This window comes from Berghia stephanieae, chromosome 6 (assembly GCF_034508935.2).
Source record: "Berghia stephanieae isolate SIO BIC M18660-M18661 chromosome 6, UCSD_Bste_1.3, whole genome shotgun sequence".
Lineage (NCBI taxonomy): Eukaryota > Metazoa > Mollusca > Gastropoda > Nudibranchia > Aeolidiidae > Berghia > Berghia stephanieae.
This window is the reverse complement of record NC_088365.1, coordinates 34,210,759-34,233,258: the sequence shown is the minus strand read 5'-3', so window position 1 is coordinate 34,233,258 and position 22,500 is coordinate 34,210,759. Positions and strand designations below refer to the sequence as shown.

At 35.3% G+C, this 22,500-nt stretch overlaps 1 protein-coding gene across 5 annotated transcripts in view; it reads right to left on the bottom strand.

Moving 5' to 3' along the window:
• Nucleotides 1-22,500, bottom strand: part of LOC144974926 (uncharacterized) — a 52,780-nt gene that overhangs the window by 17,811 nt on the left and 12,469 nt on the right. For all 5 annotated transcript variants that reach the window (XM_078918442.1, XM_078918445.1, XM_078918446.1 and 2 more), the window contains 13 exons: nucleotides 21,293-21,739; nucleotides 18,005-18,233; nucleotides 16,184-16,410; nucleotides 15,314-15,489; nucleotides 12,297-12,461; nucleotides 11,212-11,385; nucleotides 10,261-10,372; nucleotides 8,395-8,634; nucleotides 7,667-7,865; nucleotides 6,318-6,474; nucleotides 4,928-5,128; nucleotides 3,919-4,164; nucleotides 3,201-3,390 (listed from right to left, as the gene is read on the bottom strand). In XM_078918442.1, coding sequence (XP_078774568.1) covers nucleotides 3,201-3,390; nucleotides 3,919-4,164; nucleotides 4,928-5,128; nucleotides 6,318-6,474; nucleotides 7,667-7,865; nucleotides 8,395-8,634; nucleotides 10,261-10,372; nucleotides 11,212-11,385; nucleotides 12,297-12,461; nucleotides 15,314-15,489; nucleotides 16,184-16,410; nucleotides 18,005-18,233; nucleotides 21,293-21,739 — 2,763 coding nt within the window. The remainder of the gene's footprint in view (nucleotides 1-3,200; nucleotides 3,391-3,918; nucleotides 4,165-4,927; nucleotides 5,129-6,317; nucleotides 6,475-7,666; nucleotides 7,866-8,394; nucleotides 8,635-10,260; nucleotides 10,373-11,211; nucleotides 11,386-12,296; nucleotides 12,462-15,313; nucleotides 15,490-16,183; nucleotides 16,411-18,004; nucleotides 18,234-21,292; nucleotides 21,740-22,500) is intronic.

The following is a 22,500-nucleotide window of genomic DNA, read 5'->3' as shown; positions in this document are numbered from 1 at the left end:
ATCTAACAGGTTTCCACTCCAACAAATCAGATATCAGTGACCTTTCACCTTCAGTACTACGGAATGTTCTAGTTTTTCATCTAACCAGAGGACGTGTGTTCTCTGATCTAAACTAATTGAATGATGTGGGGCGCTGCCTCTGGTCCCCACGACTTGTCTATAAAGATGGTAATCAACGAACACCTATATAAACACAAACTCTGTGTGTTTGTTTGCTGCGATTTTGTTTGAAGAATGCGAGGCTACGCCTCAATGTTCTGTGAATTTCACACAGATTACTTTTTCGGGATGATGCTAAGTATCTGTGGTGAACAGCGTCTGGCCTTTGACGTTTCGGTACTCTCTTTAACCAGTTAACTGTCGTATTCTGGAAAGCCACGTATTTCTTTTTTAATTGGCCTGCAAGTGAGGTCCCATGTTTGAGAGTTTTTGCCAAGATTAGGGTGATTTAACTCTCGCCTTACCAACAATTTTCAGGATTTTCCCCAAAACTTCACACCCAATTAACACAAAAATATATTTTTTATCACTTAAACACAATAAAAGTAGTAAATTCTTGCGATACATAATTTCTTTAGTAAAACATGCTCTACAACACACTGTTCGTTTTCTTTAAATTTTATGATGTACAAAAGAAATTTGAATAAGAAAAATGTTGGTTGTATCGTAAAGAATGAGACGATTTTCCTGTAGTTGGTAAGGAGAGGATTATATCGATCGATATTTAAAGGACGAGTTTTCTGGCCAAAGTTTTTAAATACATGTTTTCATGAGTACGGCAGTTAACTGGGTAATTGATGGTATACTCTTTACTGCAGGGTTAAATTGCATTTATAAGTTATATTATTTACAATATTTGTCAGTTGAGCAATGATTTTTTTTTATTCCAATATTTATTTCATGGGTTATTATCTATTGATTGATTGTGGATTGTTTTTCTTTTAGATGTGCCCTGTAAGGTGATGTCATGCCACACAGCGGTTATCTCCTTGATACCATTATTAATAACTTTAGTAGGGAATCATAACTTTTAATAAATAAAAAGACTCATTTCGCACCAGCCTAGAGATTGTGTATTACGAGGCAATGACAGAAAACAAATCAGATCATGGTAATACTGTCGTACTCTGGGAAAACCCATATTTGAAAATTCAAATGTCGATCGATTTATATGACCCTCATCTTGGCAAAATCTCTCAAACCTGGGACTTCTTGAAGGGTCATTTAAATCGATCTACATTTGAAGGACGAGTTTTCTGGTCAAATTTTCAAATATGTGTTTTCCCAGAGAGAATAGTGAATGGTACAGTCGTTTTTGATGACTGTCTGTGAGTGAGGTAAATGGCGTTAACAGTGTTTGAAGTGTTTTGTTTTATTTATTCTTTTGCTAGAATTGTTCTTCTGAGTTTTCATGGACTAAGAGCGTTTTACATATCTAATTGAAAAACGATTCACATAGGAGCCTCAAACTGTTAAAAATTCAATCAATCTTCACCGCAACAATAAAGTTGGAAAATATGTTAGCATTTTAACATAGGGTTCCATAGTGATAGTATAGGTTGTCTGTATCGAACCTGATGAATAAGTCACTGAAGATAAAGGATAACGATTACATAATTGATCTGTTGGACATTGATTTGTTTATTCCAATCTTTATTTCTTGGATGTGTTTCAATTTTTATAGAACGATAAACAATATTTTAATGAGATTTGTGCGACATTTGACCTGAAAACAAATTAATAGTATCCATCCAGGACTTACTGTTATTTTTTTCTAACAAAGAATATCTTTAGTCAATCTTTTGTGCGGCTATGTGGTCTTGTGGTATGACACTCGCTTTCGGATCGGAAGTTTCTGGGTTCGAGCCTCGCTCGGCACATAGTTGAGTCCTTGGAAAAGGCTCTTTACTCACATTCTCTCACAGTACTCAGGTGTAAAATGAGTACCTGGCCGTTTACAGCGTTGTCTCTGTCCGAAAAAATTATAATATCGCCTAACAGGCGTCATGTCCCGTCCTACATGTTAAGTGTTGCTGTTGGCCGGGGACCCCTTGTAAAGCGCTTTGAGCACGTTTAGTGGATATTGCGCTAGATAAAAGCTCAATTTTCTTTTTAAATTTTGATCTGCCGGATTCAACGTGAGATATACAAAAATGTATAATATATAATTTTTTTAAAAATAATATAAATATGATTTCCCCGGTCTCATAGTTGCTTTTCCTTACAAGGGAAACAAGTAGTTATATATTCTTTGAATGCTATATTTGACTGAATTATTTCCCCTATTTCCGATTTTAAAAAAATAATTTTTACAAATCATACTTTTGACGTCAGCTATAATGCGTTTTTCGGTGCATACTATATATGACATGGGTAATCATTTAATGTTTAAATATCTTTATATCATTTCAAATGGTTGAAAAAGAGGAATTTAACGACATTAAGCATTAGATACTTTAATGAATACAAGTCACTTTAAAGATCAGGAAACGGAGTCAACCTAAAAAATGGAGACTACACAAATCAAAAATTCACATTCAACTATGACTTTAAAAGACTGCTTATCACTATTACTTGCCTTTCAAGTATAACTAACAAAGGGAAATTGAATGGAAGCTTCAATTTGATAAATGAAAACAGATAATGTGGACATTTTCGGTTTTCCATTCAATAGCAACGTAACACGATGAATGAAACACTGGAGACTAATGAGACATTTAATTGTGCTCTCATTCGTTTTAGTGTTTCTTTCATCGTGCTTTGCTGATAAAAGGGAAACCCGAAACATCCACATTGTCTTTTTTTTAATTTACTAAATTGAAGCTTCCATTCAATTTCCAATTGTTCTTTGTGCGGCTATGTGGTCATGTGGTATGACAGTCGCTTTCGGATCGGATGGTCCTGGGTTCGATCCTTGCTCGGCGCATGGTTGAGTCCTTGGAGATGGCTCTTTACTCACATTCTCTTACAATACTCAGGTGTAAAATGAGTACCTGGCCCTTAACAGCGTTGTCTGTGTCCGAAAAAAATTGTAATATCGCCTAACAGGCGTCATGTCCCGTTCTATAAGTTAAATGTTACTGTTATCCAAGGAACCCTTGTAAAGCGCTTTGAGCAAGTTTAGTGGATTTTGCGCTATATAAAAGCTCATTAAAAAAAAAATTATTTCTGCGAGCTTAAAGCATCAACATTTTCCTTACCTTTCAAGTATAGAATATCTGTCTGGTGTTCCATCTCGTCATCCATGTCATCAGCGGTCATGACAGATTGCAAGGCTAGCCTGTATTCCATTTCAGCAGTCTCCAGTTGATTGCACATTTCCAGAAACCCGCCAAGCTTGAAGTGGCATTGGGACATGAGAAGATGCTGAGACAGGCTAAGTGGGTAGTTCTGTGGAAAGTATCGGGAAGATAGTCAAGTCTACTTTGAATGACTGAAACGGGGGGGGGGGGGGGGGGGGGGGGGGGGGGGGGGGGGGGGGGAGAAAGATTACTAACACTTTAGTCTTATAGCCGTGCTGACAGTGGTGTAAAATTAATAATGTCCTGCTTCCATCAAACGAAGTGGATAATAAGCGTAAATATATAAATTCGCTTTATTCGTCCTCATGAGGAAATTTGTCTCAAGTACAAGGGAAGAGTAGAATAATCCAGACATTGGTCGCAGAACAGTGCCGTAAAATGGGTTAAAGGGGGGGGGGGGTGTGCTTTTCAGCATCACACAGAGGGACAAGGACTCGTTTTCGTAACTTCCTGTGTACAAAGCAAAGACCATACCACTAAGCCACACCTCAAACTCCTCCCCCCCCCCCCTCTTTTCTACCTTACCCCAGCTATTTTGAGCATATTGTTTTTATTTAGATTCACTAATACAAAGTGATGTTTCCCTTATTACTATATACATTAAAGAATGATTTACCTGATGCATGTATCTGACAAGCGAAGCCAGCACACATTTGAAAGCTTTAACGTGACCTAAAATTTGTAATAATTGGGCTATCCGCCATCCCAAAATGGTCATCGTTGGAAAATGGTCTTGTCGAGCACCAAGCTTGTTGGATGTTTTATGTGACATGGATGCTGAGTGAGTTTGGCCGTTTTGGGTGACAAACACTCCCTGGGTAAAGGATTCGTCAAGATCCTCATCGTCGTCTTGCAGGAAAATCTGAATTGGAGAAGGTACAAAATGGTAGGTTTGACCAATATATCTACATCACTTCTCTGTGAACAAACCTGACGCTCTGCCTCGGTGTGGAATTATGTTAAGCGGAAATCAGAAAATGTAATCCATGTTGATATTATCAGAAGTGCAAAGATTTGCAACAATTTTAGTTTAAGAGACTTCACTTATTCTATAGATCTGAAAAGGACAACCTGTATTTTCGAGATAGTTTTTTTTCTTGTATTTATCTTTCTGCATTGTCTGGCACTGTTGCATATACGCCTTTTCAGATCGTTATCTTTATCTTACACCAATGCCTGTTCTCTAATTTGTCACTATGAAATAACCTATTCCACCTGATATGACATATATAAATTCAACCAGTTTCATATTTTACGTCTAACATATCATTTACATTGAAATAATATCAATTTTAGACGGTGTATCACAAGTGGCCAAATCTTGAGATCATTACTAAAACATAATTTGTTATTTTTCATGTGAGTTATTGATCTAACCTGGCCGCTATTAAGGGACATGGCTTGGTTTTCAACTTAAATATTGTGCCAAGTAAGAAGTCTTTTCTCCCAACATTGTTGACATATAGTCTAATGTATAACCTAGTTAGCTGTAAATTATTTATAAATGATAGATAAAAGTGAGAGAAGCGTATCTATAATTCAAGCTTCATCATTGGCAATAAATAAAATTTCTAAAAACAGAACTTAAAAGTAAAATAAAATAAGATGTACTTTACAACTCTTACCTTCTCTGGATCATTCTTCTCATCCAAATCAAATCCTTTAGAAATTTGACTGTCATCTGTCACGTGTTCCTGTTCATCGGGCATATTGATCTCATTCTTGCTCATGTCTCCCCATAAATCCGTCATAGGTTGAGGTGTGGATATAACAATTCTCGGGGATGGACTCCACGCCATCTCCACTTCGTTTTCTTCCTCAAATTTCTACAAAACAACAACAACAAATTGACATTACCCGAGGAGCAAATGGAGTTGGATTGAACATATTCTGTGAAAGGATCACCTAAATGTGCGGCTATGTGTTCTAGCAATATGACAATCGCCTTGGGACCGGAAGGTCCACGGTTCCGGTCCCGTTCTAAGCGGTGTATAGTTGAGTCTTTGGAGAAGACTCTTTACTCACATTCTCTCACCGTACCCATGTGTAAAATGAGTACGTCGTCGTCGAAAGAGTTATCTCTGTCGGAAAGAATTGGTAATATCGCCTAACAGGCGTCTTGTCTCGTCCTACATGTTGTTGTTGGCTAAGGACTCCGTGTATGGCGCTTTTAGCATGTTTAGTGGATATTGCACTATATGAATGCTCTAGTTTTTAATGTGACGAGACATGTTAGTGACTGATAATCTCCGGAGCACAAAAAGTTAGAAAACCTTAAAATTAGGATGACAATAGGTTGTCAGGCAAATGAATAGAATCAGGATTGTCACTGGATAATATAGTTCAGATGTGTGGTACGAATCTTTTCATTAATCATAACATATCACTATTTACGAATAGATAATGTACAACCTGGGAAAAAAACTCTAAAGAAAATAAGCAAAGTAAATGATATAATAGTACATAAACTGCAAGCACGACACAGGTCTGAACGATTTGAATAATATGAAGCACCCATAGCCTCAAACCTTTTTGTTCCTGTCGAGTTGTTTAAAGGCGATTCAATTTGATTTATACTTAAAATTCGGAAACTTGATTGAAATGCGATTGTTTGGTGAAAAGGGAAGGTGGATCGAGTTTTTTTTTAATTTAACATTAAAATTTCGAATGTCTGTTCTTTTCTATTTTTACTTCTGTTTTCAGTGCCAAATTCATCCCGATAAAATCAGATTAAGGCGATTGGTTATATGGACGAAAGCAGCTTGTAAACAACCCCCCCCCCCAAAAAAAAAAAAAAAAAAAAGATGAAATAGTAATGCTCTCTATTAATAAGCTAGACAGTGCGAGACAAACATCTACATCATTGCCTGGAAAGTCATTGTATGTGGTGGGTTTTTTTGCTAGCGTTGCCCAGCCATTACCAACTTAGGAAACCCTGCAACAGAGAAAGTATGATTCTTTAATGACATTCGTTTTATTTTTATTTTTTAATTATTTTTCTTATTGATATTTTACCTGCATGTCCTGAATGTCCACCACCCCCATAGAGTGCATCATGCTGAGATAAGAGTGGTCAGCCTTGTATCCATTCAGTCTACAGACTGACCAGTATAGTTTGAGGTCCTGGAGCCAGGTTTCAGAGTCTGGACCATCCAGCATTTTCAGCAGAACGCTGTGAGGGAAACAGATGTGTAACGATATCAAAGCAGCACGACAGGAAGTGTAATATAGGAAGAAACTAACTGTGATGATATTAAAACAATTATACGATAAAGGAATATCATGGCAGAAAACAATTTCAGATATATAATAGCATAGATCTCTCTCATTGACCACCGACAACTTGCTGCAGATGTTTAATTCAAATTTTGAAATCCTTGAGAAACCTGATGAATACATCAAATACCTACTCTCTAGCTGTCTGGGCCATCAAGTATTTTAAGAAGAAAGCTTGTATGGTAAAAGAATTTTTAAAGAAATCAAAACAGAAGAACGGGAAGCATATATAGAAAGAAACGATGATAATTTAGAAACCTGATATTTGAATTTAACGAAATATCTCTGTGGATTAATTTTATAACTCGATCAATTGTCGGCCACTGATAAAGTATAGAAATTAATGGAAAAGAGCAACAACAACAAATAGAAATCAAGTGATGCAAATTGCTACAGATGTATGAGTCCAATTCTCAAATGACATAATCGTCGAACTGGTCCTGTGTGACCCACCGTATTGAAGTGTTAAAACATCGGAGTAACGTAGGTGCAGAACATTTAATTTTGTAACCAAAGGTATGAAAGTTGAGTTTAAATTATATTCGTTATAATGGAGAACAAATCCAAATGCTTATAACTAAAAAATCTCAAAGTTTGAATTTTTTATGATTTCTATTCTAAATTCATTTTTAGAGTTCCGATTAATCCGACAAAATACCGTTTTGAGTCGATGGATCATGACATATTACAATTTGTCTGTTTTGAAGTCAAACGGTATATAGCCATGTATTGTTATCACATATTACAATTGGTCTATCTAAAGTCAAATGATATAGATATAATGAAGTTGACGTCACTCATGTCAATGTTATTGTTTTCTGCCATCCGTGTTTATGAATAATTATCACTAACTTGTATTAATAGACTATAAACGGTCAAGGTTACACATAGTTTTGTGTGTTGGTCCATTATATTTCAGGACGGTAATGTTATGAGTTTTTTAGCTAAGCGCACAGCGTCTATACTGGTCCAGTATTGTTATCATTTGGGTATTAATGGAATGATCAGGTGACGTTTTGCTTTAAATCATATTTCATTTACATCTTAATCCGTTCGTAATTGGTTATCAAAATTACTCTTGTGTTTACCCAGAATCTGTGAGAAAATCCATGAGACCTAGCATATCCCCACAGAGCATGAGATGCCAGGGCAGTTCCTCCATGGTTTGAACCGTCAAGATTTGCTGAGAGAAATATCTGGTTAGGTGAGTGTGGTATGCTTGTCGGAGACCATCTTTCGAGGATTTCTGAATGGCAACAGGGTCATGGGTCACAGAGGACATGCTCTCTGTTATGGGGAGATCGGTAGAGTGGATTAATAATGAAACGATTCTGATTGAAATCTTGATTTTACTTAGAAGATTTGTATGTCTAACCTTTAAATAGTTTTAGAGAAGAGACATAGTCGTGATTTTTAAAAATCTGTATTCTGCCGATGCATGTGTGTGTGTTTATGAGCGGGAGTGTGTGTGTAGGTGAGTGTATGTGTGTATGTGTGTGTGTGTGTGTGTGTGAGAGAGAGAGAGAGAGAGAGAGAGAGAGAGAGAGAGTGAGTGTAAAGCCAACAATATCAATCAATTTCGATAAATTAATCAAATTTCAGATCTTTTGCAGATAATGAAAACCAATATATTTCAGGATGGCAATGTTATGAGTTTCTTAGCTAAGTCTGAGTATAAAGCACATTCTTGTTGCAAACTTCACTTTATTGACATCACGTTACTAATCTTATCCGGAATTATAGATAGACTTCAAGGAATTGGATGATAAGAAATGATAGGGTGTAGTAATTACAGAATAAAAATTCAACAACTTACTGAAAAACAAATACTCAGCCACTTCATGTATGTAGCTGTGACTAAAAACAATGCGTCCATCAGCATTCGTGTGCAGTGTAGCTCCAGCACTCAACATAAATTGGTGCCATTCGTATTCCCTGACTTCAAGGTCACCCTCGTAGCCTATGGTCTTCAAAATAGACAGAATCTGGCTCTGAGTGAGTCCATTTCTGGACAGAGAGATGAGACATAGGGCATCTGCCACCCAACCAGAATAGTCTGAAAAGAAAGGAATTGTCATTTAGAATTCACGAGTAAAAATTGTAAATGGAGTGTTTGCTAGTTGAGTAATTTGACACTCAACTTGTAACCAGTAGGTCCCGATTTCGTGTCACGCTGTAAAGGGCGCAAAGATGAGGCCTTGGAAACTCTCTTTGTACAATTGCATAGCCGATAACATTATTAGCTCTGTCGAAAAACATGATAACATCACGTTACAGAAGTCAATCTCTCGTCCTTTGTGGTTAGTGTTGCTTTTGGTTTGGGATCACTTGTAAAGCATATCAATCACATTTAGTGGATAATGCGCTATACAAAAGCTCATATGGTTTAGCCGGTTGATTGTCTTGGTCTGTAAGAAATTCTAACGATAGTCATCGGACAATGATAACTGAAAATTTTAGCCTTAAAAAGGCCGTATTACCAAGGCCCGTATTACGCTATCTCTTTTGAATCAAGCAGTGGTGAATAGTATAAGACCAATCTTGGAATATGCGAGTATAGTCTGGAATTCGTGTCTCCAAAAAGATATTAATGCATTAGAAATTACACAGAGGAGAGTAGCCAGGCGCATTTCCATCTATTACTGACCACCAAAAAAAATAGTTTAAAGCCTGAGCTTTGATAATCTTCAGATCCGGCGAAAACGAGCAAAACTGTGTTCCCTCTATAAAATCTACCACAAACAAAATTTTGATGGCAGATAACTTCTCAAAAAATATAAAACATGACTCCTGACAGACGAGAGGACATGGGAATCAAAAGCAACACCCACCACAATTCTTTCTACCCATCCCCTATAAGACTATGGAATCGCTTATCACATAAGCCAGCGGTTTTCACCATTTGATATCAATTTGTACCTAATAACAGTCTCAAGAAATAACGCTTATTATATAACACGTTTTAAAAAATCTTTCATTAACTTCAAAGTCATCGCTAATTTCTTTTAAATTCAATCAATATAGTTAGGTTTTCAAACTTGATGCTTATATAATATAATAAAGAAGAAGAAGAAGCAGAAGAAGAAGAAGAAGAAGAAGAAGAAGAAGGAGGAGGAGGAGGAGGAGGAGGAGGAGGAGGAGGAGGAGGAGGAGGAGGAGGAGGAGCTGGATATCAAAAACAAAATGCTCTAAAGATTAACTTCCAGTATTTCCAGTATCAGTTTTTATTTGTTGTTTTTTTCTTTCTTTTGTTTGTTTGTGTTGTTTTGTTTGGGTTTTTTTTTTCTTGGCACGGTGGTGGGTGTATATTTTTATTGTTTTAAAATCGTATATTTAAATAAAATAACATCTGATAGTAGGCTAAATTTTATTAATCAAAATTGGTAATCAGTAGAATAAGACCGACGTGTACATATATTCAGGTCTGACATCCGAATCCACTTATGGGCCTAGTTTAACATTCTTGTAACGGAGAATATTTTTGCGTCAGTTTTTTTTTTAGTTTTTTTTTTTTTTTTTTTTTTTGGGGGGGGGGGGGGGGGCGATTTCCATTACAACAATGAGCCCATAAGGAACTGGGTTATAAGACCTGCAAATAAATACACGTCGAATAAGACCCATGATTTTATTTTGAAACATGGAAACAAACAACCATTACCAAATAAAATGGTGTGCGACTCACCAAAACCGTTATCAAAGAACTGGACTTCTGAGGATGTGTTGTCCGATATCCAACTGTGACACTTGACCCAACTTTGAACAGATTGGATCCAAAAATTTCTTAGGGACCAAATCTGCAACGAAATGTTGAATGGTCAGGGGATGCTATAATAATCTTTTCTTTTTAATGTTGTAATATTTGTTCAACGATATGGCGTAGCGTCAATGGCATGGCATGTCGTTCGCTTTTCACACGAGAAGGTTTTATGTAGTTTTTAAATTATTTAAATAAATAAATGCAATGGTTAATTTCACAATGCCGACTTTATTATTCCCGGCAGGCAGAAGGCCACAAAAAAAAAAATCTTTATTTCATACCATTAAAGTCGTATTAGACGTCCTTTTTGTACTTGCCCTCATTTAATATATTCGTCGCTCATTCTGACTTATTACACAAGATTCCATTTCCGCCTATATTTTCTTGAGTGAATCTGATACTATTTTCGATGCTAAAACGCCATTACTGTTTTTGTCTTCCCTGCCATTTTTAGCATAAGGGAGTTCAATGCGTTTGGTGAAATTCATGATTTCCGTGATTTACATGTGTTAACACCCTCTATGACTTTTCCCTCCTTAAATAGAAAATATATGAACAAAAAATAGAAAACCATACATCAGGATATTGTTCTCATTTTTAAAAATGCAAAACAAAACAAAGTTGAAGCAAAAGTATGTAATGTTTACATTTAACAGTGCTTTAAGGTATGACTTAATTGGTGACAAGCCTCTGGTTTTGAATTGCACTCTGAAACATTCTGAATGATACATCAAGAATTATTTTGATACGTTTTTCTTGCAAATTATTTCTGTTTTTTATGGCACTGTATCATGTACAACCTTTCAGATTGAGATTTTATATACTTCAAACATTAACTTTTATTCAACTTTTTTACTTATTAAATGATGTTCTTACATCTGCCCATTGGTCCATGAAAGAGGACAAATTCTGGTAAACTGGAGGTCTGAGTATCTCATTACTGATGACAGTGGATCCTAAAGTCGACTGCATGACCCTAAGTGTCCCAAGATGTCTGACTTTCTCGTCACCGCCTAGAAGCTTGTCTGAATTTGGAGCATACTCTCTTACCTACAAAAAAGGTAAACATTAGATCAGATGACTAGTAAAGGAAAGTGTTCATTGTTGAAAAATATCATTCAAGGAAATTGATTGCGAAGAGTAATGAATCCATTCTTCCAGGACCCACTAACACTTAACACAATTTCTTGCACTTAAGGCCATTTTACTTAACGCCATTTCTTGCACATAAGGACATTATTACTTAACGCCACTTCTTGCACATAAGGCCGACATACAAGAGTTTAATTTTCAACTCTGGATGGATTTGTTCATGAACGAAAATCTTCTTTCAAAATATAACAGCAAATTATTTAAAAACACAATAATGAAATGGAAAGGAAGTTTCATTTGCATTTACGAAGACCGATACTATTTCTTTCTTTGAGCTTCAAGCAGCAACATTTGCATTTGCAAAATACATAATGTATAATAGAGAAAGCAATCTCACGCAGATGTGAGATGATATTACTGACTACTATATGTCTATAACATACTTTTCGAAACACATTTTAAGACAATTGTTTTCTTAAAACAATAAAAACGTAATACACCATAGTTAAATTATATATATATATATATATATATATATATATATATATATATATATATATATATATACATTACAAGTATAATTATGATCTTCTACAATATTGTTTCAAGCGATAACTCTCATCAGGAAGTGGAAGTGGAAGTATATATATATATATATATATATATATATATATATATATATATATATATATATATATATATATATATATATACCTGATTACATAGCTTAATAAGTTATGTTGTCGCTTATAAACAATCTTCGAAATAATTGGAAAGATGAAAAGTAATGAATTATTAGACAAAATTGTTTTAAAAGATTCCTATTTAATAAAAAATTATGAATTACGTATGGAGTAAGACGTACATACCAAAGCAATATTAGTGATTGCCTCTGTCAGAGATGACGGGCAGTTGGTAATGACGACATCATTTCTTTCAGACAAACTGCGATGGGAAATGTCCGATTTGGTCGTGGTTAAAATCAGTTTGCAGCAGGATGGAACCTCTTCTGGTAACCAGGCAAACTCTTTCACCTTTGGGCAACACAATTAATAGCAACAAATACTATATTATTATTATAATTATGAGAAGAAAAATATAAACTTAGTGAAAAAAAAGTTTACAAGCAGTTGTCTTCTGTGTGCACTATGTATAATAAAATTGTGTTTCAAATGCAATACATAAACCAATGCGTCGCTTATTTTCTTTCCTAAATACTGTCTACATCAGTCGCTTGTTTCTGTGGTTCTTTTTGATTTCTTTTTTTTTCCGAAGTAAGAATTGTCAATTTGTTTTATAACTATATCATATTTTGGTTATAAAAACCCTTCTATGGCATTTAATGAATTCCATATCAGATATTAGGCTTGGTGATATAATAAAGCTAAATTTCGTGATTGCCATAAATCATATTATTGCATATTATAATTTGACATTTTGAAATACTGTTTAGTGTTTTAACACGAAAGAAGCTATCAAAGTTATATGGCATCGGATCTAATTCGGTGCACTTCCGGTTGATCTTTTTTGTAATGGCCACTCTCATGTGTATACAGGATTTTATTCACCAAAATTCAGCTTTCAATAGGAAACTTTATCTTCTAAGCATATCTTCCATAGCTGAAGTACAAAAGAAACATAGAGACCGTATACAGTTATATAAATATATAAAGATAACTACATTTCTATACTGCAAATAACTAACCATTGGTTATCTGTGTGTTAAAGTTGAATAATTTTATGCCACCTGAAAGAACATTTATCAAGCCACATGCATGCCCATTATTATTGCAATCTGTCAATCATAGCGTGAATAGTGAACATTTTTGTAAGACAACTTAATATTTCGACTTCGGAAATGGCGCAAAGAAGAAATAATAAGGAATTTTACAGGGGCAATTGTGAAAACGCAAATTCTTAAATTCTCGAAACATAACTCATTAGCACCAACGTTCCCTGAATGAATATCGCCGTGTTGTCTTTTGCGGTTAGCAAGTTATCTATTGTTTTAAACAAACAAAAAATATCTTTGTGACGTCATTTTGTAATTACTTTGATTTCAATTAGTTTACTCTTGAAAACTTGCCAAAACAGAGCGTCAAAAAGAGATACCATCTACCTGGCTATATTCATGCTAAAAAGTAGCTGAGGTCACACAGCTTTTAAATGTTACAGCTACCTGATATTCTCTTATCGCAAAGTTCAACACTGAAAGGGCATGAGAGGGATCAAAGACAGGCAGGTCAACCCCGAGTAACAACGGCCAATGATGGTCGAACATAATATACTCGATACACAACCAACCCCTCTCTTATGTCTCTAGCATCGCTGTTGAAGAACAAAATTTCAAGAAGTTGCGCCGAGTTTTCCGAATTTTCCGAAGCAGAGGAACCCAACTTGTGTTGTTTAAGTCATCGTTATTCTTAGGATTTTGCATGAATGTTGAGATGAAATTTGGTTCACATAGATCTATATTAAAGATATTTTTCGTTTCTATGATATAACTTTTGTCCAATTTTGTCTTTTAAGACTCAAATGAATGGACTCAAAACAAGTGTTAAGTTACTTTTGATTATGGGGTAGAAGTTTGAATGGTGGAAATAAATGTCAGCTTCGATGTGATTCAAAATATATTGATATTATTAGTAGTCTGATTACAAACTAGACTGAAATACTCCATGCATTTTCAACATCCTATTCTCGTTAAATTATAGTTACTTTTAATCTTTCAGTCTTGTTGACAAAGAGGTAATAATATATGAAACATCCTTTTTTCTAATGTTAGAACAACCAAAGCTACCATTCGGCAATGAAAATACTCGTATGTGTACCCGAAAATGAAAAGTGAAATCAGAGGTATCCAAGTCAACTTCATGATACAATCGGAAACAAAAGTGTGGTGTCAAAAAACTGGTTCCAATCTCATTGCAAGTGTAAACTTACTCTTCTCTTCAGGAGTACTGGATAAATAGCTTACAATATAATTGATCTTCTGGTTTCAGAGTAATAGCATATTTATCTAAATATGAGCTATGATAAATAAAGACCATCCATCCTCGTTGTTTTACGCCCCGCAATCTTAAGAATCTGCCTCTACATCATGCAACTAAAATATCTATACCTACTCATGACGCAATATGTAACCTATTAATTCTTAGTCGTCCGGAGGACTGCTTACATACACTTTCAATGAGCTTCGAACCGGAAGAGTAGACTTCTCTGCTCTTTTGATAATTACTACCAGTTTGAGACTGTTTAATATTGACATATTGAATTTCCATTCCTCTTGAACAGTGAGGCAAGGACATGACGTCGACTCGTTTAGTCCTTCAGAGCCATTAGGCCCAAGGAGCCGGAGTTTATCCCGGCTTCTATAGCGTGAAGAGGACATTAGCAATTGCTTGCTACCTTTTGGAAAGGATGCTAGTACATCGAAAAGTACTTTCCGCCAGACCCGGGATCGATCTCGGTCCCTTTGATTATGAAACGAGTGCTCTACCAACTGAGTTATCGGTACCCCGTTTAGACAAGCGATAGCAATGATACACGAACCAAGTGACAAATTGGATTTCATTGTAACACAAAGGCCACTGGACAACTCGTCACCAAATTTTGCATGGTGTTTACAATTGACGTGGAGATGGTTTGTGTGTATTTTGAGGTTAATTAGACATCGTGATGATTTTATCGAAAAATCAAATTCCATCGGAAACAAACGCCACCATTTTAACAAGTGGGCTGAGTCAAGCTTCCGATTGGCGAGTATGGCGACGATGTGAGGGTACTTCATTGACTCGATACCAGTTCGTGGTTCCTTTTATTGTTTTGAATACAATCGACTTCTTAAAATGTATATGTTTAATATTTACATATTTGATTCCCATACCTCTTTAACGGTGAGGCCTAGACATGACGTCAGCTCGTTGAGACCATCGATGACAATGACACACGGACCCAATGACAAAGCCGCTACGAATGCCTGGCATAGGGCGCTGAAGCTGTCGAAGTTGGACATGGCATCGCGCTCCATCTCTACACACAACTTGTTTGATCGGTAGTCGTCTGATTGATAGGATGAGATTAAAATTGATGATCATCGTCATCAAATATCGATCGATTTAAATGACTCTCATCTTGGCAAAAACTCTCAAATTTGGGACTTCGCGAAGTCCCTGGTTTGAGATGTTTTGCCAAGATAAGGGTCATTTAAGCATCGATATTTGGACTAGTTTTCTGGTTAACTGTGTAATACGTGTTTTTCTAGAGTACGACAGTTATCTGGTTAATATCTGTCTCTTTGTGACTTTATGGTCTCATTTAACTACCCTAGTCACGCTGTGGGCGGCGCAAATTTGAGTCCTTGGAAAAGGCTCTTAACTCACATTCTCTGACCGCACTCTGGCAGGTGTGATATGAATACCTATTCTGTAGCAGTGGTATCTGACTTTAAAAATTGTAGTTTTTAAAAATATTTTGTAATAAATGGTATATGTTGCAGCTGGCTTGGGACCCCTTGCCTTGAGTGCATCTAATTTAGTGGTTATTGCTATTTATCAAAGCTCAAGCTTTTTGTTTGCCTTGCTGTGCCTATTTTGTTGGGGTTTCGTTGTTGTTGTTTTGTTTTTTTGTTTTTGTTGTTGTTTTTTTTTTTTTTTGGGGGGGGGGGTTCTTTTTTTGTTTGTTTGTTTTTTTCTAATTGGTAATACAAATACAACGATCTCATAATAAGTATCCAAGAACTTTAGGTTTAACCTACCTGATAATATAAACCTGCTTCTAAGATCGTCAATGCAGTTATGCATAAAAGTGCACAAATTTGAACTGCAAGAGGAAGCTGACACGAAATGAGCTTTCACAAAAATATGAGGGAATTCTGACTGGAACTCTTTCACCCATCTGGAAATAATGGCAGACTTTCCAACCCCTCTGTCCCCTCCCAGCATCAAAATGGAACGGCTTGTATGGCTTGAATGAATGGACGGTCTTGAGATATTTTTAGAAAAAAAAAGGAAACACATTAAATTAAGTTGAATCATTTTACAATTCGAGGAAACGACGATACATTTGTTTTGGATATAAGAGGGTGAGTCAAAAAGTAATCGGACAAATGTCCTACTGAGTTCATTTATTTTTCATGTTACGTCATATTTGGCTCAATTGAACTTTCACATGCACTCTTTAAACCAAAAGTTGAAAATTTTAATTGTCAAATTTTAACAAAGTTATGTCAGTTCAAAATGGCTGCCCCCACGAATGTCCATCAGCGACTGGAAGCTGTCATTGAATTTCTTGTTTTCGAAGAAGAAACCTCAAGTAACATTTCTAAACGCCTTGGAAAAGTTTATAAAACTCAAGATTTTGTAGAGGCAGTGCCTTTAGGTGGGTCGAATGTGTATCTTGTCATTTAGAAGAAAACGAGATGAAATTCAACACCTAACCAGAAACCCCTCTCAACCATGTCTTTATTGACAAATCTTGGTGGTCGCCGTCCAAGCAGTGTCAGCTCATTGAATCAAATAAAAACAGAAGCATTGATCATATCTGATAGAACTTCTCTTGATGAGATGCCAGGTATATATAGATATTGAAGCGGCTGAAAGCAAAAATTCCTCGAGTTAGACCGGATTAAAATTTGGTGATGGAACAAGTACTGTTTCTTCGTGAACATGTCCTTCCACGCACGTGTCAGGAAAAGGGAGATTCGCCAGACTTGGCACTTTCAGGCTTCCATATTTTTGGTCCACTGAAGGAGGAAATGCGAAAAATTGGCTAAAAGTTCAGTCAACTCAGCTTCACTAGGACGGAATACATGGCCTTACAAAAAGGTGGACTGTGGGTATCGAGAGAGGCGGAGACTCGGTTGAGAAATGGCATTGTACTCGGCTAATGCCAAGCTTTAATTTAAGGTATGCTGCATGGTATTAATTCAATTTGTTTTAAAGAAATAAACAGAGTCCCGTTACTTTTTGACTCACCCTTGTATTATGTATTAGGCGCGTTCCGTCGATTTGCGCGATCGATCCATCGCAAATCACTTTTCATGGGCTCACAGAATGCACAGAATATCTAGTTTCTCGTTTTAATTTTGTTGTTTTGTTTTGTTATGTTTGTTTGATTGTTGTTTTTTTTTCTTTTGGGTATTTCTTTGGAGGAGAGGGGGGGGGGGGGGTGATGATAAGAGTTATTACTTTTTTTGTTTTTTTTTTGTATCAACATTATTATTATTATTATTATTATTATTATTATTATTTTATTATTATTATTATTATTATTATATATTATTATTATTATTATATTATTATTATTATTATTATTATTATTATTATCATTATTATTATTATTATCATCATCAGCATTATTATTATATTATTATTATTATTATTATTATTATTATTATTATTATTATTATTATTATTATTATTATTATTGTTATTATTATCATTATTATTATTGTATTTATTATTATTATTGTTATTATTACTATCATTATTATTATTATTATTATTATTATTAATGAAAAAATGCAATCATAATACATATTTGTTAATGCATTTCTTTCTATTTGTTTAACACTCACCCAGTTTTCAAAAAGGCCGTCATAGAAGTTGAATGACAATCTCGGTGGGGGTCGGCAGGTGGAAAAATGCTATGATTAGCTCCAAAGGTTGCGTCTGCTTTTGTGCATGTCAGAGCAAAGTCTGACAGCTCTTGTAATAGTTCTTCTACTTCATTTGTCGAAACGAAAATCTGCGTCCGACTTTTGATGAATGATTGCTGGTTAATCCACTCACTGTATTGAAGAGTACCTGGGAAGATTGAACATGAAATCAAAATGGATAATTTTGGTACCACCGTCTTCATCTAGTATTATTATTAGCCCTGGGTGATGTAGATGTTGAAGCATGAATTTAAAGTCTTCAAAGAGGCCAAGGACTGAAACATTTTGACAATTTGACATAAGTTTAGTAGGTCAATATTTGATGTTAAAGTTCTTTAGGGAAAAATGGAAAAAGGTTTGTTAGTTGGTTAGTTGGTTAGCTGGTTTGTTGGTTTGTTTGGGTTATATTTTTTTTTTTTTGGGGGGGGAGGTTGTTTCGTTTGTTTTAATTTGTCTTTTAGACTATGGGAGTACTCTGAGGTAAAATCTTTTTCTTTATGTGGAATTAACCGGAATTAACCGGGATTGACGAATACCACAAACTTTATGAAAAGTCTGGCGAAAAGAACTGTACTGTACTGTATTATGTGTTTCAATAAGTCGGGATAGCATTAATCAAAAATTTCTGGCCAGAATGTCTAGAAAAAATATAGAAAAACTATCACCGTGATAGATAATTCAGATCTATAAAAAACAATCATTTTTACCTATATTAAAATCAATTTCCTGAACCTGGACATGCCTTGATATTTTTAATGCATGAGTTTCATGTAAGAGGTAAGCATCGTAAAATGTTATCTGTGTGTGGATATATATATATATATATATATATATATATATATATATATATATATATATATATATATATATATATATATATAATATTAAAACACGTTTCTTGTCATCATCTTATTCTGTACATTATTTTTCTCTGATTTAGAATTTCTCGTCATTCCGGCCAGAAAGGAATCAGAATGTGAAAATCCTATCTCATCTTGTGTCTATGGTAATAATTTTTTTTTAAGAAGAAGAAAGAAGAAGAATCAAGATTAAGGAACCAATAAAGCATGCATGTGCCTTTTGACACATGGGTGAGTTCAGATAGAGTTTTAGATACCCGAACATCATGTGCTGTATGTTCATGATAACGTTTAGTGTCAAAGATCAATGTCTCAAACTCTCAAACCTGGGACTTCGTGTGTTTCAGAGTACGGCAGAATAGAACTACCCTGATATCCCAACTATAATTTATAATACCTAGTTTTGCCCTTTATCAAAAGAAGTTTCCCGTTGTTATTTCTCGTTACTTATTACCTGCGCTTTTGTCGGCTATTTGATAGCAGGAGTATTTCGGTTTTTCTTTCATAGATACAAGGCATTATTTTGTACACCTTTGTAATATATTTCCCTCACTCTTATGTAACTGAACGATGTCAATTTCGATTAAAATAATCTTTCATATGACAACTGCTCCATTCAAGGAATAATCACTGCAAGGGAGTTATTATCAGGGTGGCTCAGCGGTATGGTCCTTGTTGCGTACCTGAAAGGTACCGGTTCGAATACCCGCTGTGCTGTGTGACTTCAGCAAGTCACCTCGCCCTAATTCAGTTTGCGGCGCTGTGCTGCGTATGACGCCTGTGTTATTCCATTTTATTTTCGTGGAGTAGATCCTAAAGACAAATTTCCCCTATAGGATGAAGAAAGGGATTTTTTAAAATGTATGCATGTCTATTATCATTCATGTACTATTTCAAGAAAAGTTGAACAAGCAATTTCTGAACTCCGAGATCAAGTCTGTACAAAATTCCCACCTATGACAAAATCCTAAGATTTGTGTTCAATTCTGATTGGTTACTTTCGTCAAACCTAAACGTCTACTATCAAAATATTGGAGTATACTCTGACGCAGACATGAGCTGAACTTTTTCTGGTAATTGGTACCGTATTATAAAGAACAAGAAAGCGTATCTAACGTATTATAGAATGATTATTCAATTCAAGTACGAGTATTTAAACGAATGCTAATGATGCAGCTTAACTGTCAGATTTGTTAGAGCAAGAACAAGATGGTAATCCCTATTTTGTGGTTCTTAATTATCATCCCATAATACAAATCTCTTTTATTGAATTAATTTTTAATCGAATGAACGTCCTTGTGGGCAATCATATTTTTATTTTTTCGACGTTTTGAAATGGAATCAGAGACGGAAATAAAAAATATATATTTTAACACCTCTATAAGACAACGATATAATCACTTCTAATGGGTGTATTACGTTAAGCTAATAATAAGTTGTATTTCAGTCATGGTGTATTGTAATTTTCATGATCTGTGTCAAAGATTTATTACTATAGTTTCTTGTATTCCTTTCTTAGCGTTTTCTTCTCTTCTTCCTCTTCTTCTTCTTCTTCTTCTTCTTCTTCTTCTTCTTCTTCTTCTTCTTCTTCTTCTTCTTCTTCTTCTTCTTCTTCTCCTTCTACTACAACTACTACTACTACTACTACTACTACTACTACTACTACTACTACTACTACTACTACTACTACTACTACTACTACTACTGCTGCTGCTGCTGCTACTACTGCTACTGCTATTTCTACTATTACTACTACTACTACTACTACTACTACTACTACTACTACTACTACTACTACTACTACTACTACTACTACTACTACTACTACTACTACTACTACTACTACTTCTACTACAACAACAACAACAACAACAACAACTACTACTACTACTACTACTACTACTACTACTACTACTACTGCTTCTACTACTACTTCTACTACTACTACTACTACTACTACTACTACTACTACTACTACTACTACTACTACTACTATAATTTCTCCTTCTTCTTCTTCTTCTTCTTCTTCTTCTTCTTCTTCTTCTTCTTCTTCTTCTTCTTCTTCCTCCTCCTCCTCTTCTTCTTCCCTTCCCCTACTCTTTCTCCTCCTCCTCCTCCTCCTCCTCCTCCTCCTCCTCCTTCTTCTTCTTCTTCTTCTTCTTCTTCTCCTCCTCCTCCTTCTCGTCCTCCTCCTCTTCCTCTCCTTTTTCTCATTTATTTATCCTATTAGATTTTTAAATCATTAGAATTGTTTGTTTTTTAAATCGCAATTCTACGAACACGAATTTCAAGTAATGAAAAATAAATCATCCGAACTGCTTCGAACACTATAAATTCAGATACTTACTTAGCAGAGCAGCATTGTATATGAGGGGAGGTAACAACATGTCGATGATTTCTATCCAGTCATCCATCACGTGGCGTCCAAGCTCTTCATGAGTCCGGAAATATTTCACAGGAATCCCTCGATTGACTAGCCTTTGTTTGAGATCTCTTACCTTCGTCTTTGCGTACTCGGACTCTGATGAATACCTTTGAATAATTTCCTCTTTAAGTCCATCACTAGTCCTATCCCCGTCATTCGCGTCGGCTTCGTTGTTTCTTTTAATAGCATTATCATTGGCATCTTCATTAACAACAGCAGTTGTTGATGTATCTATGCGTTTGTCTTTGAGGTGATCAAGTTTATCCTCGAGGTGCTCAAGCTGCCGATAGTAAAGGGTTGCGTGTTGATTGTCGCAAAGGAAATTGGCCTGGGTTACTTCCAATTCGGTGATACTGCTGCTTTGGTGTGCTGTAGAATTTAAAAATGGAAATAAACCTTAATTAGTTCTGCAGCTTTAAACTTTAAAATTTGATGGTCAAATGGTACAAAATTGATTCTCAGTGGAAAAAATATTAGCCATTATAGCAAACATCATGACAATTTGTCCTCAGCGGGACTGTCTAGGACCAACAGTTCCCTTACAGTGGAAGCAACGATTAATTAACCCATACACTCGTGACAGTTAGTTTGTGTGTTCAAGTGAATCCTTCTTTTAAAAAAAAAACAACTTGTTGGTATTTATAACTTTTTCTTGGCCCGTGACATACTAAAAATTGTAACCATATTAGCATGACACAGACCAAGAAGTTAAAACAAACAAAAATATTAAAGAAAGGATGAAAATAGGAGTTACTCAAATTGACGACATTCAGCACAATGTGTGGATTAATCAAGCATTACAATTACAGCCATTGCATCAGGTTATCTTATCGAGGGAAAAAACGTATTTACCATTTGGGCTAAATGTCCTAATATATATATATATATATATATATAATATATATATATATATATATATATATATAGAGAGAGAGAGAGAGAGAGAGAGAGAGAGAGAGATAGACAGGAATAGATACAGAGATAGAGAGAGATTTTGAGAAAGATAGAGTGATATAGATAGATAGAGATAGAGATAGATAAATAGATGGATAGAGGGATAGAGAGAGATAGAGAGAGAGAGAAAGCGAGAAAGAAAGAAAGAAAGAGGGAGAGAGAGAGAGAGAGAGAGA